Source organism: Oryctolagus cuniculus, chromosome 19, assembly GCF_964237555.1.
Source record: "Oryctolagus cuniculus chromosome 19, mOryCun1.1, whole genome shotgun sequence".
Lineage (NCBI taxonomy): Eukaryota > Metazoa > Chordata > Mammalia > Lagomorpha > Leporidae > Oryctolagus > Oryctolagus cuniculus.
The window spans coordinates 37,101,272-37,115,122 of record NC_091450.1 but is presented as its reverse complement, the minus strand read 5'-3'; the positions used below and the strand labels follow the sequence as shown (position 1 = coordinate 37,115,122).

General features: G+C 58.4%; 1 protein-coding gene across 2 annotated transcripts in view; it reads left to right on the top strand.

Moving 5' to 3' along the window:
• The window catches only part of SNX8 (sorting nexin 8), a 53,409-nt gene that overhangs the window by 31,075 nt on the left and 8,483 nt on the right, over nt 1-13,851 (top strand). For both annotated transcript variants that reach the window (XM_051840646.2, XM_051840647.2), the window contains exons 2-5: nt 2,529-2,719; nt 6,461-6,578; nt 8,286-8,407; nt 9,945-10,025. In XM_051840646.2, the coding sequence (XP_051696606.1) occupies nt 2,529-2,719; nt 6,461-6,578; nt 8,286-8,407; nt 9,945-10,025 (512 nt within the window). The remainder of the gene's footprint in view (nt 1-2,528; nt 2,720-6,460; nt 6,579-8,285; nt 8,408-9,944; nt 10,026-13,851) is intronic.

The window sequence follows — 13,851 nt, the reverse complement described above, 5'->3', positions numbered from 1 at the left end:
CAGGCATAGTCATACACATGCACACTCACACTCAGATGCACACACACGTCCTGGATGCACACTCCCACACACAGGCATAGTCATACACGTGCACACTCACACTCAGATGCACACACACATGTCCTGGATGCACACTCCCACATACAGGCATAGTCATACACGTGCACACTCACACTCAGATGCACACACACATGTCCTGGATTCACACTCCCACACACAGGCATAGTCATACACGTGCACACTCACACTCACTCAGATGCACACACACACACATGTCCTGGATGCACACTCCCACACACAGGCATAGTCATACACGTGCACACTCACACTCAGATGCACACACACACACACGTCCTGGATGCACACTCCCACACCCCACACACAGGCATAGTCATACACGTGCACACTCACACTCACTCAGATGCACACACACACATGTCCTGGATGCACACTCCCACACACAGGCATAGTCATACACGTGCACACTCACACTCAGATGCACACACACGTCCTGGATGCACACTCCCACACACAGGCATAGTCATACACGTGCACACTCACACTCAGATGCACACACACATGTCCTGGATGCACACTCCCACACCCCACACACATAGTCATACACGTGCACACTCACACTCAGATGCACACACAGCCACACATGTACACACGCAGACTCATCGTACGCGTGCACACATGCACATGGTCACACCCACACTTACACATGGCTGCACACATGCACATGTACACTCAGGCTGTGCACATCGTAGTCAGCGTGGGCACCACTGTGGCATCAGGTTTGTTACACTTAATTGCACCCCGAGATTGTAACTTGCAGGGGTTGGAAGTAGAAGAACGGCGGGTGCTCCTGAACCGGGGGGTGGGTTTGCCCCTGGAGCGGGCGCCGTTGCGTGGGAGGTCACGGATGAGCACGGGCCTGGCTTTGTGGGGGAGCGTTACGCGCATTCTGCGGAGGGCTTCCTTTGTGAAGTGACGCGTACGAAGTGATGGGACCGCAGCCTGGAGATGGGAGGCCGCCCTCGCCCCTGTCCTCCCCCAGGGCTGCCCTCACTACGCTAGTGGTGCCTGCCCGCCCGCTCTTCCTTTCTTTTTCTCTCTTTTCTACTTAGAACTCTTCCTGTGTTAAAAACCCATGTTGGGGCAGGTGCTTGCCAGCTAAGACACCCGTGTCACCTGTTGCTAGCCTGCTCTCACTCCGCGGTGGCTTCTGCCTCTGGCTGCAGGCTACCGCAGACCCGGGAGGCGGTGGTGGGCAGTGGCTGGGTTTCTGCCACCCATGCAGAGGACCTGCACCGAGTTCCTGGCTTCCAGCTGCAGACCCTGGCCCAGCCCTGGGTGCTGTGCGCATTGGGAGAGTGAACCAGAGGGTTGAGCTCTGTGTGTCTGTCTCTCTAATTGTCGCTCCCCCTCTTCGTGGAGGAACGACACAGGACCCTGCGCTGTTCTTTTGTCTGCTCAGCCCTCCCCGGGTTTGCTGCTGGTTCTTCCCGGGTTGGCTACCGACCCTTCCACCTCCGTGGAAGGGCGGTTCCCCCTGTCACTTTCCCCACTTCCGCAGGGGAGCGGCACACCGCCGGCCGGCTCTCTCGGGGGCTGCACAGGTGTTCCCCTTAGATGTTCCTGGTGCATGTTGTCTCTCTCCTCCTTTATAGTCCTCTTCCACCAATCCCAACTCTGCTACCCACACGCCGAGTATGCTGCTCTCCTCCAATCAGGAGCAGGTCCTGCTGTTTATTGGTTGAACTGGAGGCAGCTGCGTAGAAGCTGTTTCCTCCTCTCCCAGCGCCATATTGTGGGAGAGCAGATGCACAGAATAAGTCTTAATTCCAGTAACTTAGTCTAGTCCGAGTTGCTCCCAGTTGCTCCCCACACTAATAATAGAATAGTAATAGTAATAGTAATAGTAATAGTAATAGTAATAGTAATAGTAATAGTAATAAAAGCAAACTGTTTAATGTGATTCTTTTTAGGGGGGCAAGTTGTGAGGTATAAAATCTCTAAGTTGTGTTTTCCTGCTTTGTGCGTGATCTGTCGATGGCTTCTTGTCCACAAGGAAGCTAACATTTCGAGGATCAATTCTTTAGTTTTTATGATCAAGAATCCTAGCTCTAAACAAGCCTGCAGTTAAAAACACAAATCAGTGCGGTTGTGTGGCGTGGGCAAGTGGTCGTGTTAGTCGTGGGAACACTGGGCCGTGTCGGTGAGCCCACTCGTGTCTCTTTGTCCGGCCCCTTCTGTGGGCTCTGGAGGGAAGGAGAACCTGTTTTGCATGTGATTTGTAAGTTCTTCACTGTTTCCCTGACTTGGTCCTAGGAACGTGGGTGTGTTTGTTGATTCTCGAGCAGGTGCGGCCGCCCAGGAGCAGAGCGACTGGCTCACAGCATTCGTCCCACTGCCTGGAGGGCAGGGTGGGTGTGGCGTGGCCAGAGTCCACGTGCTGGGCCAGCACATGGTGGCGGCTTGCCTCTGATCTGTGTCCCTGTCCGCATTCGCCCTCTCTCCTGCAGACTTGCCAAGGCCCCAGGTCCTGGAGCAGAGGGACCCAGATCCCACGCGAATGCAAATGCCTCAGGGGAACCCGCTGCTGCTGTCCTACTCCCTGCAGGACCTGCTGGCCAGGGACACGGTGCAGGTGGAGCTCGTCCCCGAGAAGAAGGGCCTCTTCCTGAAGCATGTGGAGTACGAGGTTTCCAGCCAGGTGCGTGGCGGACTGTGTGTGCGCGTGTGCGCGTGCAGGGCGGGCCCTGGACGGGGCAGGTCTGGGGCAGGAGTGTGTGATGTGGGGAGGCTGAGGAGAGGGTCTGCCTGCCTGGCTTAAAGGGAAATCCAAAACCTGGTGGCAGCCAGGCCGCCCTGCTGGTCCCCGTGTGTGGTCTGCTCAGCCCTGGGGTTCCCTGTCTGTGCCTGGGCCCATCCATCCTCGTCGGCATGGGGCTGTGGAATCCTGGGTTTCAGGAACCTCACACAGACAGTTTGCACAGTGCAAACTCTGGACACATAGTAGCATGTGAGAATTTCGCAATACAGGTAGTCCCTGACTTGTGGAGTTGAAAAAAAATTTTTTTTATTTGAAAGCCATAGAGACCAACAAAGATCAGTCTTCCATCCGCTGGGTCACTCCCCAAATGTCCACCACAGCCAGGGCCGGGGCAGGCCAAAGCCAGGAGCTGGGAACTTGGACTGGCCCTCCCAGTGGGGAGCAGAGACCCAGCCTGAGCTCTCCTTGCTGCCTCCCAGTGTGCACAGGAGCAGGAAGCAGGAAGTGCAGGGAGCCAGGACCTGAAATCGGCCCTGTGCTGTGGGACGCGGGCCCCCGCGTGGCGTCTCAGCCCGGCCCCCGACCTGGACGATGCTCAGGCCCTGTGGTGTGGGACGCGGGCCCCTGCGTGGCGTCTCAGCCCGGCCCCCGACCTGGACGATGCTCAGGCCCTGTGCTGTGGGACGCGGGCCCCCGCGTGGCGTCTCAGCCCGGCCCCCGACCTGGACGATGCTCAGGCCCTGTGCTGTGGGACGCGGGCCCCCGCGTGGCGTCTCAGCCCGGCCCCCGACTTGCACGATGATCAGGCCCTGTGGTGTGGGACGCGGGCCCCCGCGTGGCGTCTCAGCCCGGCCCCCGACTTGCACGATGATCAGGCCCTGTGGTGTGGGACGCGGGCCCCCGCGTGGCATCTCAGCCCGGCCCCCGACCTGGACTATGCTCAGGCCCTGTGGTGTGGGACGCGGGCCCCCGCGTGGCGTCTCAGCCCGGCCCCCGACTTGGACGGTGATCAGGCTTGATGCCAGTGGGAAGGTGCGCAGTCAGGCGGGACCACGCTTTGCATCTGAGTGGGGAGCTTTGCCGGCCTGGAGGTGGGCGTCTCATCTGTGTCGTGGTGCCGGGCAGCAGCACAGGAGAGCACTGATGCTCACCACGCTGCCAAGCCGGGAGGCTCCCTCGGGTGCGAGGGGACTGCAGACAGCTCGTGGGCACGGGCGTTTGGCGCAGTGCTTAGGTCACTCACTGGGACTCCTGCATTTACCGTCAGAGCGACTGGGTTTGAGTTCAGCTACTCCAGTTCCGAGCCAGCCTCCTGCTCGTGTGCACCGTGGGAGGCAGCACTGAGGGCTCAGGGGCCTGGGTCCCTGCCACCCACGGGGGAGACCCAGATGGGGCTCCTGGCTCCTGGTTTCGGTCTGGCCCATTGTGGCCATTAGGGGAGTGAACCAGCAGCAGAGGGACAATCTCTCTCTCATTCTGCATTTTGAAGAAATAAATAATACATCTCAAAGTTTTTTTAAAATCTTTGCATAGTTTTTTTCATAAACTTCATAGGTTTCCAGATTTTTAATATGAAAATAAACTTTTGATTTCTTTTTTTTTCTTTCCTTTTTTTCTTTTTTTCTTTTTTGACAGGCAGAGTGGACAGTGAGAGAGACAGAGAGAAAGGTCTTCCTTTTCTGTTGGTTCACCCTCCAATGGCTGCCGCAGCCGGTGCGCTGCGGCCAGCACATCTCGCTGATCCAAAGGCAGCAGCCAGGTGCTTCTCCTGGTCTCCCATGGGGTGCAGGGCCCAAGCACTTGGGCCATCCTCCACTGCACTCCCTGGCCACAGCAGAGAGCTGGCCTGGAAGAGGAGCAACCGGGACAGAATCCAGTGCCCCGACCAGGACTAGAACACGGTGTGCTGGCACCGCAGGTGGAGGATTAGCCTAGTGAGCCACGGTGCTGGCCAACTTTTGATTTCACTTGCCACAACTTTTGAGGTCCCCTCATATCGGTGCATCTTCCCACTCAGGATGTCATCGCGGGTTGTGGGGCTCCCGTCCCGGCAGCGCCTGGGGACTGGGCTGGCCACCTCGTAGGTCGGGGACTCAGGCAGTGACTCGGACTGGGGAGGGGGCAGCCGCGGTAGTGGTGCTGCCTTCCCGCTGCCAGGGCACCGGCTGTGGGAATGCGGCAGCGCCCGGCCCTGGTTCCTGCCGCCGGCGCCTGGCAGCGCTGAGCTCTCAGTCCCTTCATCTGGCGTCTCCTGGTTCAGTCAGCATAGACTTTGATGGCAGTTGCAATTTTTTTTGTTTGTTTGTTTAAGAATTATTTTACTTAGGCTGGCGCCACGGCTCACTAGGCTAATCCTCTGCCTGCGGCGCTGGCACACCAGGTTCTAGTCCTGGTTGGAGCGCCGGTCCTGTCCCAGTTGCCCCTCTTCCAGGCCAGCTCTCTGCTGTGGCCCGGGAAGGCAGTGGAGGATGGCCCAAGTGCTTGGGCCCTGCACCCCATGGGAGACCAGGAGGAAGTACCCGGTTCCTGGCTTCGGATCAGCGCAGTGAGCCGGCCGCAGCACGCTAGCTGTGGCGGTCATTTGGGGGGTGAACCAACGGAAAAGGAAGACCTTTCTCTCTGCTCTCTTTCTCTTTCTCTGCCTGTCCAAAAAAAAAAAAAATTACTTATTTGAAAGAGTTATAGAGAGAGGTAGAGGCAGACAGAGAGGTCTTCCATTTGCTGGTTAAGTCCCCAGATGGCCACAACAGCTGGAACTGAGCCGATCCAGGCCAGGAGCTTCTTCTGGGTCTCCCGTGTGGGTGCAGGGGCCCAAGCACTTGGACCATCTTCCACTGGTTTCCGAGGTGCATTAGCAGGGAGCTGGGCTGGACGTGGAGCAGCCGCCAGCATATGGGTCAGCGGCAGGCTAGGACTTTCACCGCGGCCCCGCAGCGCCAGCCCTGGGAGTTGCAGTTCTGTCCTGGGGTGGAGGGAACTGAGGAACCAGCACCATCTGGGGGAGCTGTGGGGTGCTCGATGCTTGGTCGGTGGGATTCATGAAGACAGAGCAGGACCCACAGCCTGGGGGCTCGGGAGGCGGCCCCGGCACAGCAGCGCCTGGTAGTCTGCTGGGGCTTGTCTGAGAATCTTCTGGGCAGCTGGGCCAGTGATGGGGGTGTCCACGGCCCAGCGGGTGGCTCTCCCATTGCTGCTCTCTGCTGGGGTCCTTGGAGCTGCGAATCAAGGTTTGTGCTTCAGTCCTGTCTTGGGGCCCGTGAAAGTACATTCTTATCTTTTTTTTTTTTTTTTAAAGATTTACTTTATTTGAAAGGCAGAGAGAGGAGAGAGAGAATGATCTTCTGTCTGCTGGTTCACTCCCCAAATGGCCACAAAGGCTGGGCTGGGCCAGGCCGAGGCCGGGAGCCGGGAGCTCCATCGGGCTCTCCCTCGGAGATGGCAGGGACTCAGCCTCGGGCCGTCACTGCTGCCTTCCCAGGCGCGTCAGCGGGAGCTGCGTGGGAAGCAGAGCAGTCAGAAAGAACCTGCGCTCCATGCGGGGCGCTGGCGTCCCAGGCGGGGTCCAGCCTGAAGCCGAGTTTGCTAATGCCATGTCGCTGGGCGCCGCCGAGCCCCACGGAGCGGCGACGCGCAGCCCTGGCTCGGATGTCCCATCTGACCGCTGACCCCTTCTTCTCGAAGCGCTTCCAGGCCTCCGTGTACAGACGGTACAATGACTTTGTGGTCTTCCACGAGGTGCTGCTGCACAAGTTCCCGTACCGCATGGTGCCGGCCCTGCCACCCAAGAGGATGCTGGGAGGTAAAGCGGGGTCTGCTGGGGGCTGGGGTGGGCAGCAGTGAGCCACTCAGCAAGAAGGGGATGCTGGGTGTGCTGCTGCCTGCTGGCCTGGGAGGGGCTGGCAGCAGGGCTGTGGAGCCTCCCTCCCCCAGCAGTCCCCAGCTGGTAGTTGTGGCCGAGCCCAGGTCTGGTGCAGGAGGGTGTGAGGGTGACTGGCCCTGGCAGGAAGACCACCTGGACAGGGGGCCCTGGGTGCCCAGGTGTGAAAGAAGCGGTCCCCCTAGTCCCCCAGGTTCTCCTCTCCAGCGCACAGAGGCCAGGACCACCAGGGCTCCTGTGGGGGAAGGGCCGAGTCCTGTTGACAGAGCCCAGTGAGCGTGAGCAGTGGCAGCAGTCGCGTGCGGTGGCGGCTGCAGAGAGCAGGGAGTCCAGTCTTCGTCTCAGAGGAAGGACACAGCTGGGGGCTGCGCCATCGCCTGGGGTGGTGGGGGATCCCAGGTGGCCCTGGAGCCCAGGCCTGAGATGAGTGCCCTCGCCCACGCACAGCCCCTTAGGCAGATCCTGCGTGAAGGCTCGGGGTCGCCAGGGCCCAGGGCTAACCTGGTGGGTCTCTGTTGGTTTCCCGAGTCCTCTGAGATGTCCGTGTCCTTGAGTGGGAGGCGGCACGAGGTGTGCTGCAGCCATGTGGCTTCCGGCACGCGGAAGTCTGTTGGGCTGTGGGTGCACACGTGGGCCCTGGCAGGCCGTGTGCCGCTGGTCAGCGTGTTCTTCCCTCACTGGAGGTACGAGGAGTGCCCAGGGCGCAGAGGGCAGATGTCCTGGGGACATGGGGCGCTTCGCCGAGCCCACGCGTCAGAAGTCAGCTCAGTGTGACGGTGTGGAGGCCGTGCCTCGGCGCTCAGGGAAGGCTCAGCCCTTCCCCGGGACCCCGTGGTCTTGGAGGAGGCGGCCCCATTCACTGTGTTTCTCACAACTCAGACACAACCTGTCAAGTCTCAGATACTGTGAATTGTGGTCAGATTTGTAAATTTCTTTAAAAGATTTATTTATTTACTTGAGAGGAAGAGTTACAGAGGCAAGACAGAGAGAAAGGCCCTCCATCCACTGGCCCACTCCCCGAAAATGGCCACAAGGGCTGGAGCTAGGCCAATCCAAAGCCAGGAGCTTCTTCTGGGTCTCCCATGCGGGTGTAGGGGCCCAAGCCCTCGGGCCATCTTCCACTGCTTTCCCAGGCCATGAGCAGGGAGCTGGATCGGGAGTGGAGCAGCTGGGACTAGAACCAGTGCCCACGTGGGATGCCGGCACCACTGGCAGATGCCCACCCCACCACGCCCCAGCACTGACCGCTAAATACCCTTAGCGCACCAGTGTGCTTTGACGTGTCCCTTGAAGTGAAGCTGGCCCACATGAAAGCGGTGGTTGGAGCACTGCAGAGTGGGCTTCCGGGAGTGTGAGCAGGAGGCAGAGCTGCGGCACCGATGGGCACAGCCCACCCGGGGACAGCGCCGGGGGCAGATCCCTGAGCCGGCTTCAACACAGAGGCTCAGAACAGTCGCGGGGCTCAGCGCTGAGCAGGCAGCCGGTTCTGGCCCCTGTGTGTGGGGAGCTGGGCGGTGGGGGGCCTGGAGGCCGGGGCGCTGAGGCGGCACTGGGGGCCCATGCCGGCCCCTCGCGGAGATGCCCTGCGGGCACGTTGGGCTCGGCTGGGTGACCTGTGATCTCGTGCAGCCGACAGGGAGTTCATCGAGGGCCGCCGGAGGGCCCTGAAGCGCTTCCTCAACCTGGTGGCCCGGCACCCGCCGCTCTGCGAGGACGGCCTCCTGCAGCTCTTCCTGTGCTTCGGCGGCCCTGTGAGTGCCGGGTCCTCCCACCGCGCCGCCTCGGAGCCTGCGGGCTTGCTGTCCGCGCCGGCTGGCTTCTTGTACCTGGCTCGCGTCCCTGGTGTGGGTGCCTGGTTGGGTGTTGCTGCAGGTGTGACGGACACATAGACGGCTCCTTTGCGAGGAGCAGGGGAGTGTGCCCGCTAAGAGGCTCTCCTGGTTTGGATTTGCAGGGTTTTGTTATCCCTGCGGAAGCAGTGGTCCTTGGTGCTGTTGCCGGGGACGTGGCGCTAAGGCCCCTACACAGACCAGGCGGTCACAGGAGACCCCAGGCGTGAGGGGTACTGACTAAAGACACCTGCACAGGCAGGCAGGCGGCTCCTGTCCCGGGAACAGGGGTCCTCACACCTCGGGGGCTCCGTTAGGAGGCTGAGAGGTGCCTTCCCCCTGCCGCCTGCGTGGCCACTGGGAGCCGGTGCAGTGGAGACGCCGCTGCCTGGCCTCCCTGGGCAGGGTGGGTGCTGTGCCTGCGGGAGTCTCTCTTGGGGGGGGGCGCCGGGGGGGCAGGCTCTGAACGGAGAGGAGTTTCAGTTCCTCTCCGCTGCAGGAAGGCCCTCGGGCTCCTGCCCTTGCCTGCGGTGGGGCTGAGGCAGAGACTCTGTCAGCTGTTTCCCTTTCCCTGGGAGTTCAGGGGCCTTGGACTCCAGGAAGTCAGCAGTCCTGCCCTGGCGACAGCCCAGGGCCGCTCTGCCCCCGCACCCGACGTGCGCTACGCGCTGAGCACGCTCTCCCTGGGGTCCAGGCCCCGAGGTGGCGAGGACGCGAGCAGGCTGGGATGGGGGTGGGGTCACAGGTGGGTGCTGAGCTGTGACGCTCCTCTGCTGGTGCACCATGTCCTGTCATTCCATAGCTGGGGTGTTCCTGTAGCCTCCCGGGGCCAGACCTGGGCCAGCTGGTCTGTACGGGCTCCGAAGTTCCAGAATGCTCAGCGCTGCATGGGGGTTTCTCCTTGTTCCCTACTGTGAGGCTCAGCTCTGCCCGAAGCCTTCAGCAGAGGGCCAGGCTCGGAGCCCAGGGACTTCACGCGGCAGCTCCCGCAGGGCCTCACAGCGGGGAGGACAGTGGGGGCTTGCCTTCCCCTGCCCCACCCTAGGAGCGGGAGGCTCCCATGAGCCCTTGACCCTGGCTGTAGGGAGTTCACGCAGGGCACCGCCCCTTGTACAGGGGTGCCCACGTCCCCTGTTGCAGACGCAATGTCCGTGTCCTGTGTCCCCAGTGGAGAGGGGTGCCGTGTCCCGTGTCCCGTGTCCCATGTCCCAGAGGATGCCTGTGTCCTGGGGAAGAGACAGTGTTCTGCCCTGGGGGTGGGCTTCAGCAGTGCGCTGTGGCTGGGTCCCGCCTGTAGTTGTTGTTGAATGAGAACGGACAGGGGGTGGGCTCAACGAGGAATGGTGTGAGTGGGCAGCGTGGGGAGTGCGGTGCTCCAGTGGGAGCTGTCACGGGGGGCGTCTTGCTCTGACCCCGCGTCGCCTCGTGCTGCTGGAGGATGGTGTCTCTTCTCTCGCAGGATGTGCAGAACAAGCTCAAGGGGTCTGTTCAGTGCCTTGGAGACGAGTTCATGAGCTGTGAGCTGGCGGCCAGGGCGAAGGTATTTGCCCAGTTTTGATGATGACTTCGTCTCTTAGCCGTGCCACTCTGCACTGTCTGTTTTGACTGCCGCATGCCAAGGGTTGTACCAAAATGCACCGCTTGTTTTTCTCGGCTGACCCCGCTTTGAGGTGCATTAATGCCTGTTCTACAGGTGTGGGCGGGGCTCAGAGGCCATCCCTGCCCCAGGCCCCACATTTGCCTGTTCTCTGCCTCTGGGCTCAAGTGGACATGGGCTCCCGTCACCAGCTTTTCTGATTTCAGGGGACTGACTGTGGCATTTGAGCATTTTAAAGTCACACAACCTATCTGTCTTTTCCCAGAAGGACGGATATAGATATTTAGTAGGGTCCCTCCCCCCTTTTTTTAAGATTATTTGTTTACTTCTTGAGAGGCAGAGTTACAGAGAGAGGGAGAGACAGAGAGAAGTCTTTCATCCACTCCCCAAATGGCTGGAGCTGAGCCATTCTGAAGCCAGGAGCCAGGAGTTTCTTTGGGGTCTCCCACACAGGAGCAGGGGCCCAAGCACCTGGGTCATCCTCCACTGCCTTCCCAGGCTGTAAGCAGAGAGCTGGATTGGAAGAGGAGCAGCCGGGACATGAACTGGTGCCCATGTGGGATGCTGGTGCCACAGGCAGAGGCTTAGCCCACTACACCAGAGTGCCAGCCCATGTTTTTTCCTTCCTTCCTTTTTTTTTTTTTTTTTTTTTTTTAAGATTTATTTTATTTGAAAGAGTTACAGAGAGAGAGGTCTTCCATCCGCTGGTTCACTCCCCAGTTGGCTGCAATGGCCAGAGCTGCACTTATCCAAAGCCAGGAGCCAGGAACTTCTTCCATGTCTCCCACATGGGTACAGGGGACCAAGGACTTGGACCATCCTCCACTGCTTCCCAGGCCATAGCAGAGAGCTGGATAGGAAGTGGAACAGCCAGGACTTTTGAACTGGCGCCCACGTGGGATGCCAGCGTGCTTCAGGCTAGGGCTTTAACCCGCTGCGCCACGGCGCTGGCCCCGTTTTTTTCCATCTTAAGCTGCTTGTCTGTACATAGGTAATCTCTTTTGTGAGCCCTCTCATTCGTAAGAACTGGCGGTTGATGGTGAGGGCTTTTGTGGAAGGTCTTTGGGGTAACAGGAGGCCTCCACTTTCCCAGCACAGCCCCAGCAGCTCTCGCCATCGTGTGCAGCGTGGAGGTGGGTGCTGGAGTGCCCGTGTGGGGATGCAGTTTGCATTGCAATGGGCCTCGAATCCCAATCTCATTTTGTTGGTCATCTCAGCACCTGTGGGGTCGAAGTGATGGGCGATTTCTTATTTACTTATTTTAACGATTTATTGTATTTATTTGAAAGGCAGAGTTACAGAGACCAAGGGACACACACACACAAACACACAGGCTTTTCCAAATCTTCCGTCCAGTGGTTCACTCCCAAAATGGCTACAATGGCTGGGGATGAGAGAGGCTGAAGTCAGGAGCCTTGAACTTCATTTGTGACTCCCACATGGAGAGCAGCGGTACAAGTACGTGGGCCATTTTCCACTGCTTTCCCAGATGCTTTAGCAGGGAGCTGGATCAGAAGTAGAGCAGCCGGGACTTGAGCTGGCACTCATATGATACTGGCATCACAAGTGGCAGCTTAACCCACTATGCCATACAGCCAGCCACTGCTTCTTTTTAAAGATTTATTTATTTATTTGAAAGACAGAGTGAAGGACATACACACACACACACACACACACACACAGAGAGAGAGAGAGAAAGGGACAGAGATCTTCCCTCCATCTGCCAGTTTACCCCACAAATGCCCACAATAGCCAGGTTGAGGCTAAACCAAAGCTGCTGGCCGGAACTCCACCTGTGTCTCCCCGTGGGTGCAGGGGCCCAAGCACCTGGGCCATCATCGGCTGCCTCGCAGGTGCATGCTGGGAGCCGAGTCAGAAGTGCAGTCAGCAGGGACTTGAGCCAGGCACTCTGACCTGCATGTGGGCGTGCCCACCCAGTGCTGGCTGACACTGCACCCCTCAGCACCTGTGAGATCTGTTACACAGTTCCCCTGCTCCTGTGAGATCTGTTACACGGTTCCCATGCTCCTGTGAGATCTGTTACACTGTTCCCATGCTCCTGTGAGATCTGTTACGTGGTTCCCCTGCTCCCGTGAGATCTGCTACACTGTTCCCCTGCACCTGTGAGATCTGTTACACTGTTCCCCTGCACCTGTGAGATCTGTTACACTGTTTTCCTGCTCCTGTGATATCTGTTACACTGTTCCCCTGCACCTGTGAGATCTGTTACACTGTTCCCCTGCTCCTGTGAGATCTGTTACATGGTTCCCCTGCTCCCGTGAGATCTGCTACACTGTTCCCCTGCACCTGTGAGATCTGTTACACTCTTCCCCTGCACCTGTGAGATCTGTTACACTGTTCCCCTGCTCCTGTGAGATCTGTTACACTGTTCCCCTGCTCCTGTGAGATCTGTTACACTGTTCCCCTGCACCTGTGAGATCTGTTACACTGTTCCCCTGCACCTGTGAGATCTGTTACACTGTTCCCCTGCTCCTGTGAGATCTGTTACACTGTTCCCCTGCACCTGTGAGATCTGTTACACGGTTCCCCTGCTCCTGTGAGATCTGCTACACTGTTCCCCTACACCTGTGAGATCTGTTACACTGTTCCCCTGCTCCTGTGAGATCTGCTACACTGTTCCCCTGCTCCTGTGAGATCTGCTACAGTTCCCCTGCACCTGTGAGATCTGTTACACTGTCCCCTGCACCTGTGAGATCTGTTACACGGTTCCCCTGCACCTGTGAGATCTGTTACACTGTTCCCATGCTCCTGTGAGATCTGCTACACTGTTCCCCTGCACCTGTGAGATCTGCTACACTGTTCCCATGCTCCTGTGAGATCTGTTACACTATTCCCCTGCACCTGTGAGATCTGTTACACTGTTTTCCTGCTCCTGTGAGATCTGTTACACGGTTCCCCTGCACCTGTGAGATCTGTTACACGGTTCCCCTGCACCTGTGAGATCTGTTACACGGTTCCCCTGCACCTGTGAGATCTGTTACACTGTTCCCATGCTCCTGTGAGATCTGCTACACTGTTCCCCTGCACCTGTGAGATCTGCTACACTGTTCCCATGCTCCTGTGAGATCTGTTACACTATTCCCCTGCACCTGTGAGATCTGTTACACTGTTCCCCTGCACCTGTGAGATCTGTTACACTGTTCCCCAGCACCTGTGAGATCTGTTACACGGTTCCCCTGCACCTGTGAGATCTGTTACACTGTTTTCCTGCTCCTGTGAGATCTGTTACACGGTTCCCATGCTCCTGTGAGATCTGTTACACTGTTCCCATGCTCCTGTGAGATCTGCTACACTGTTCCCCTGTACTTGTGAGATCTGCTACACTGTTCCCATGCTCCTGTGAGATCTGTTACACTGTTTTCCTGCTCCTGTGAGATCTGTTACACGGTTCCCATGCTCCTGTGAGATCTGTTACACTGTTCCCCTGCTCCTGTGAGATCTGCTACACTGTTCCCCTGCACTTGTGAGATCTGCTACACTGTTCCCATGCTCCTGTGAGATCTGTTACACTATTCCCCTGCACCTGTGAGATCTGTTACACTGTTCCCCTGCACCTGTGAGATCTGTTACACGGTTCCCATGCTCCTGTGAGATCTGTTACACGGTTCCCCTGCTCCTGTGAGATCTGTTACACTGTTCCCCTGCACCTGTGAGATCTGTTACACTGTTCCCCTGCACCTGTGAGATCTGTTACACTGTTCCCCTGCACCTGTGAGATCTGTTACACTGTTTTCCTGCTCCTGTGAGA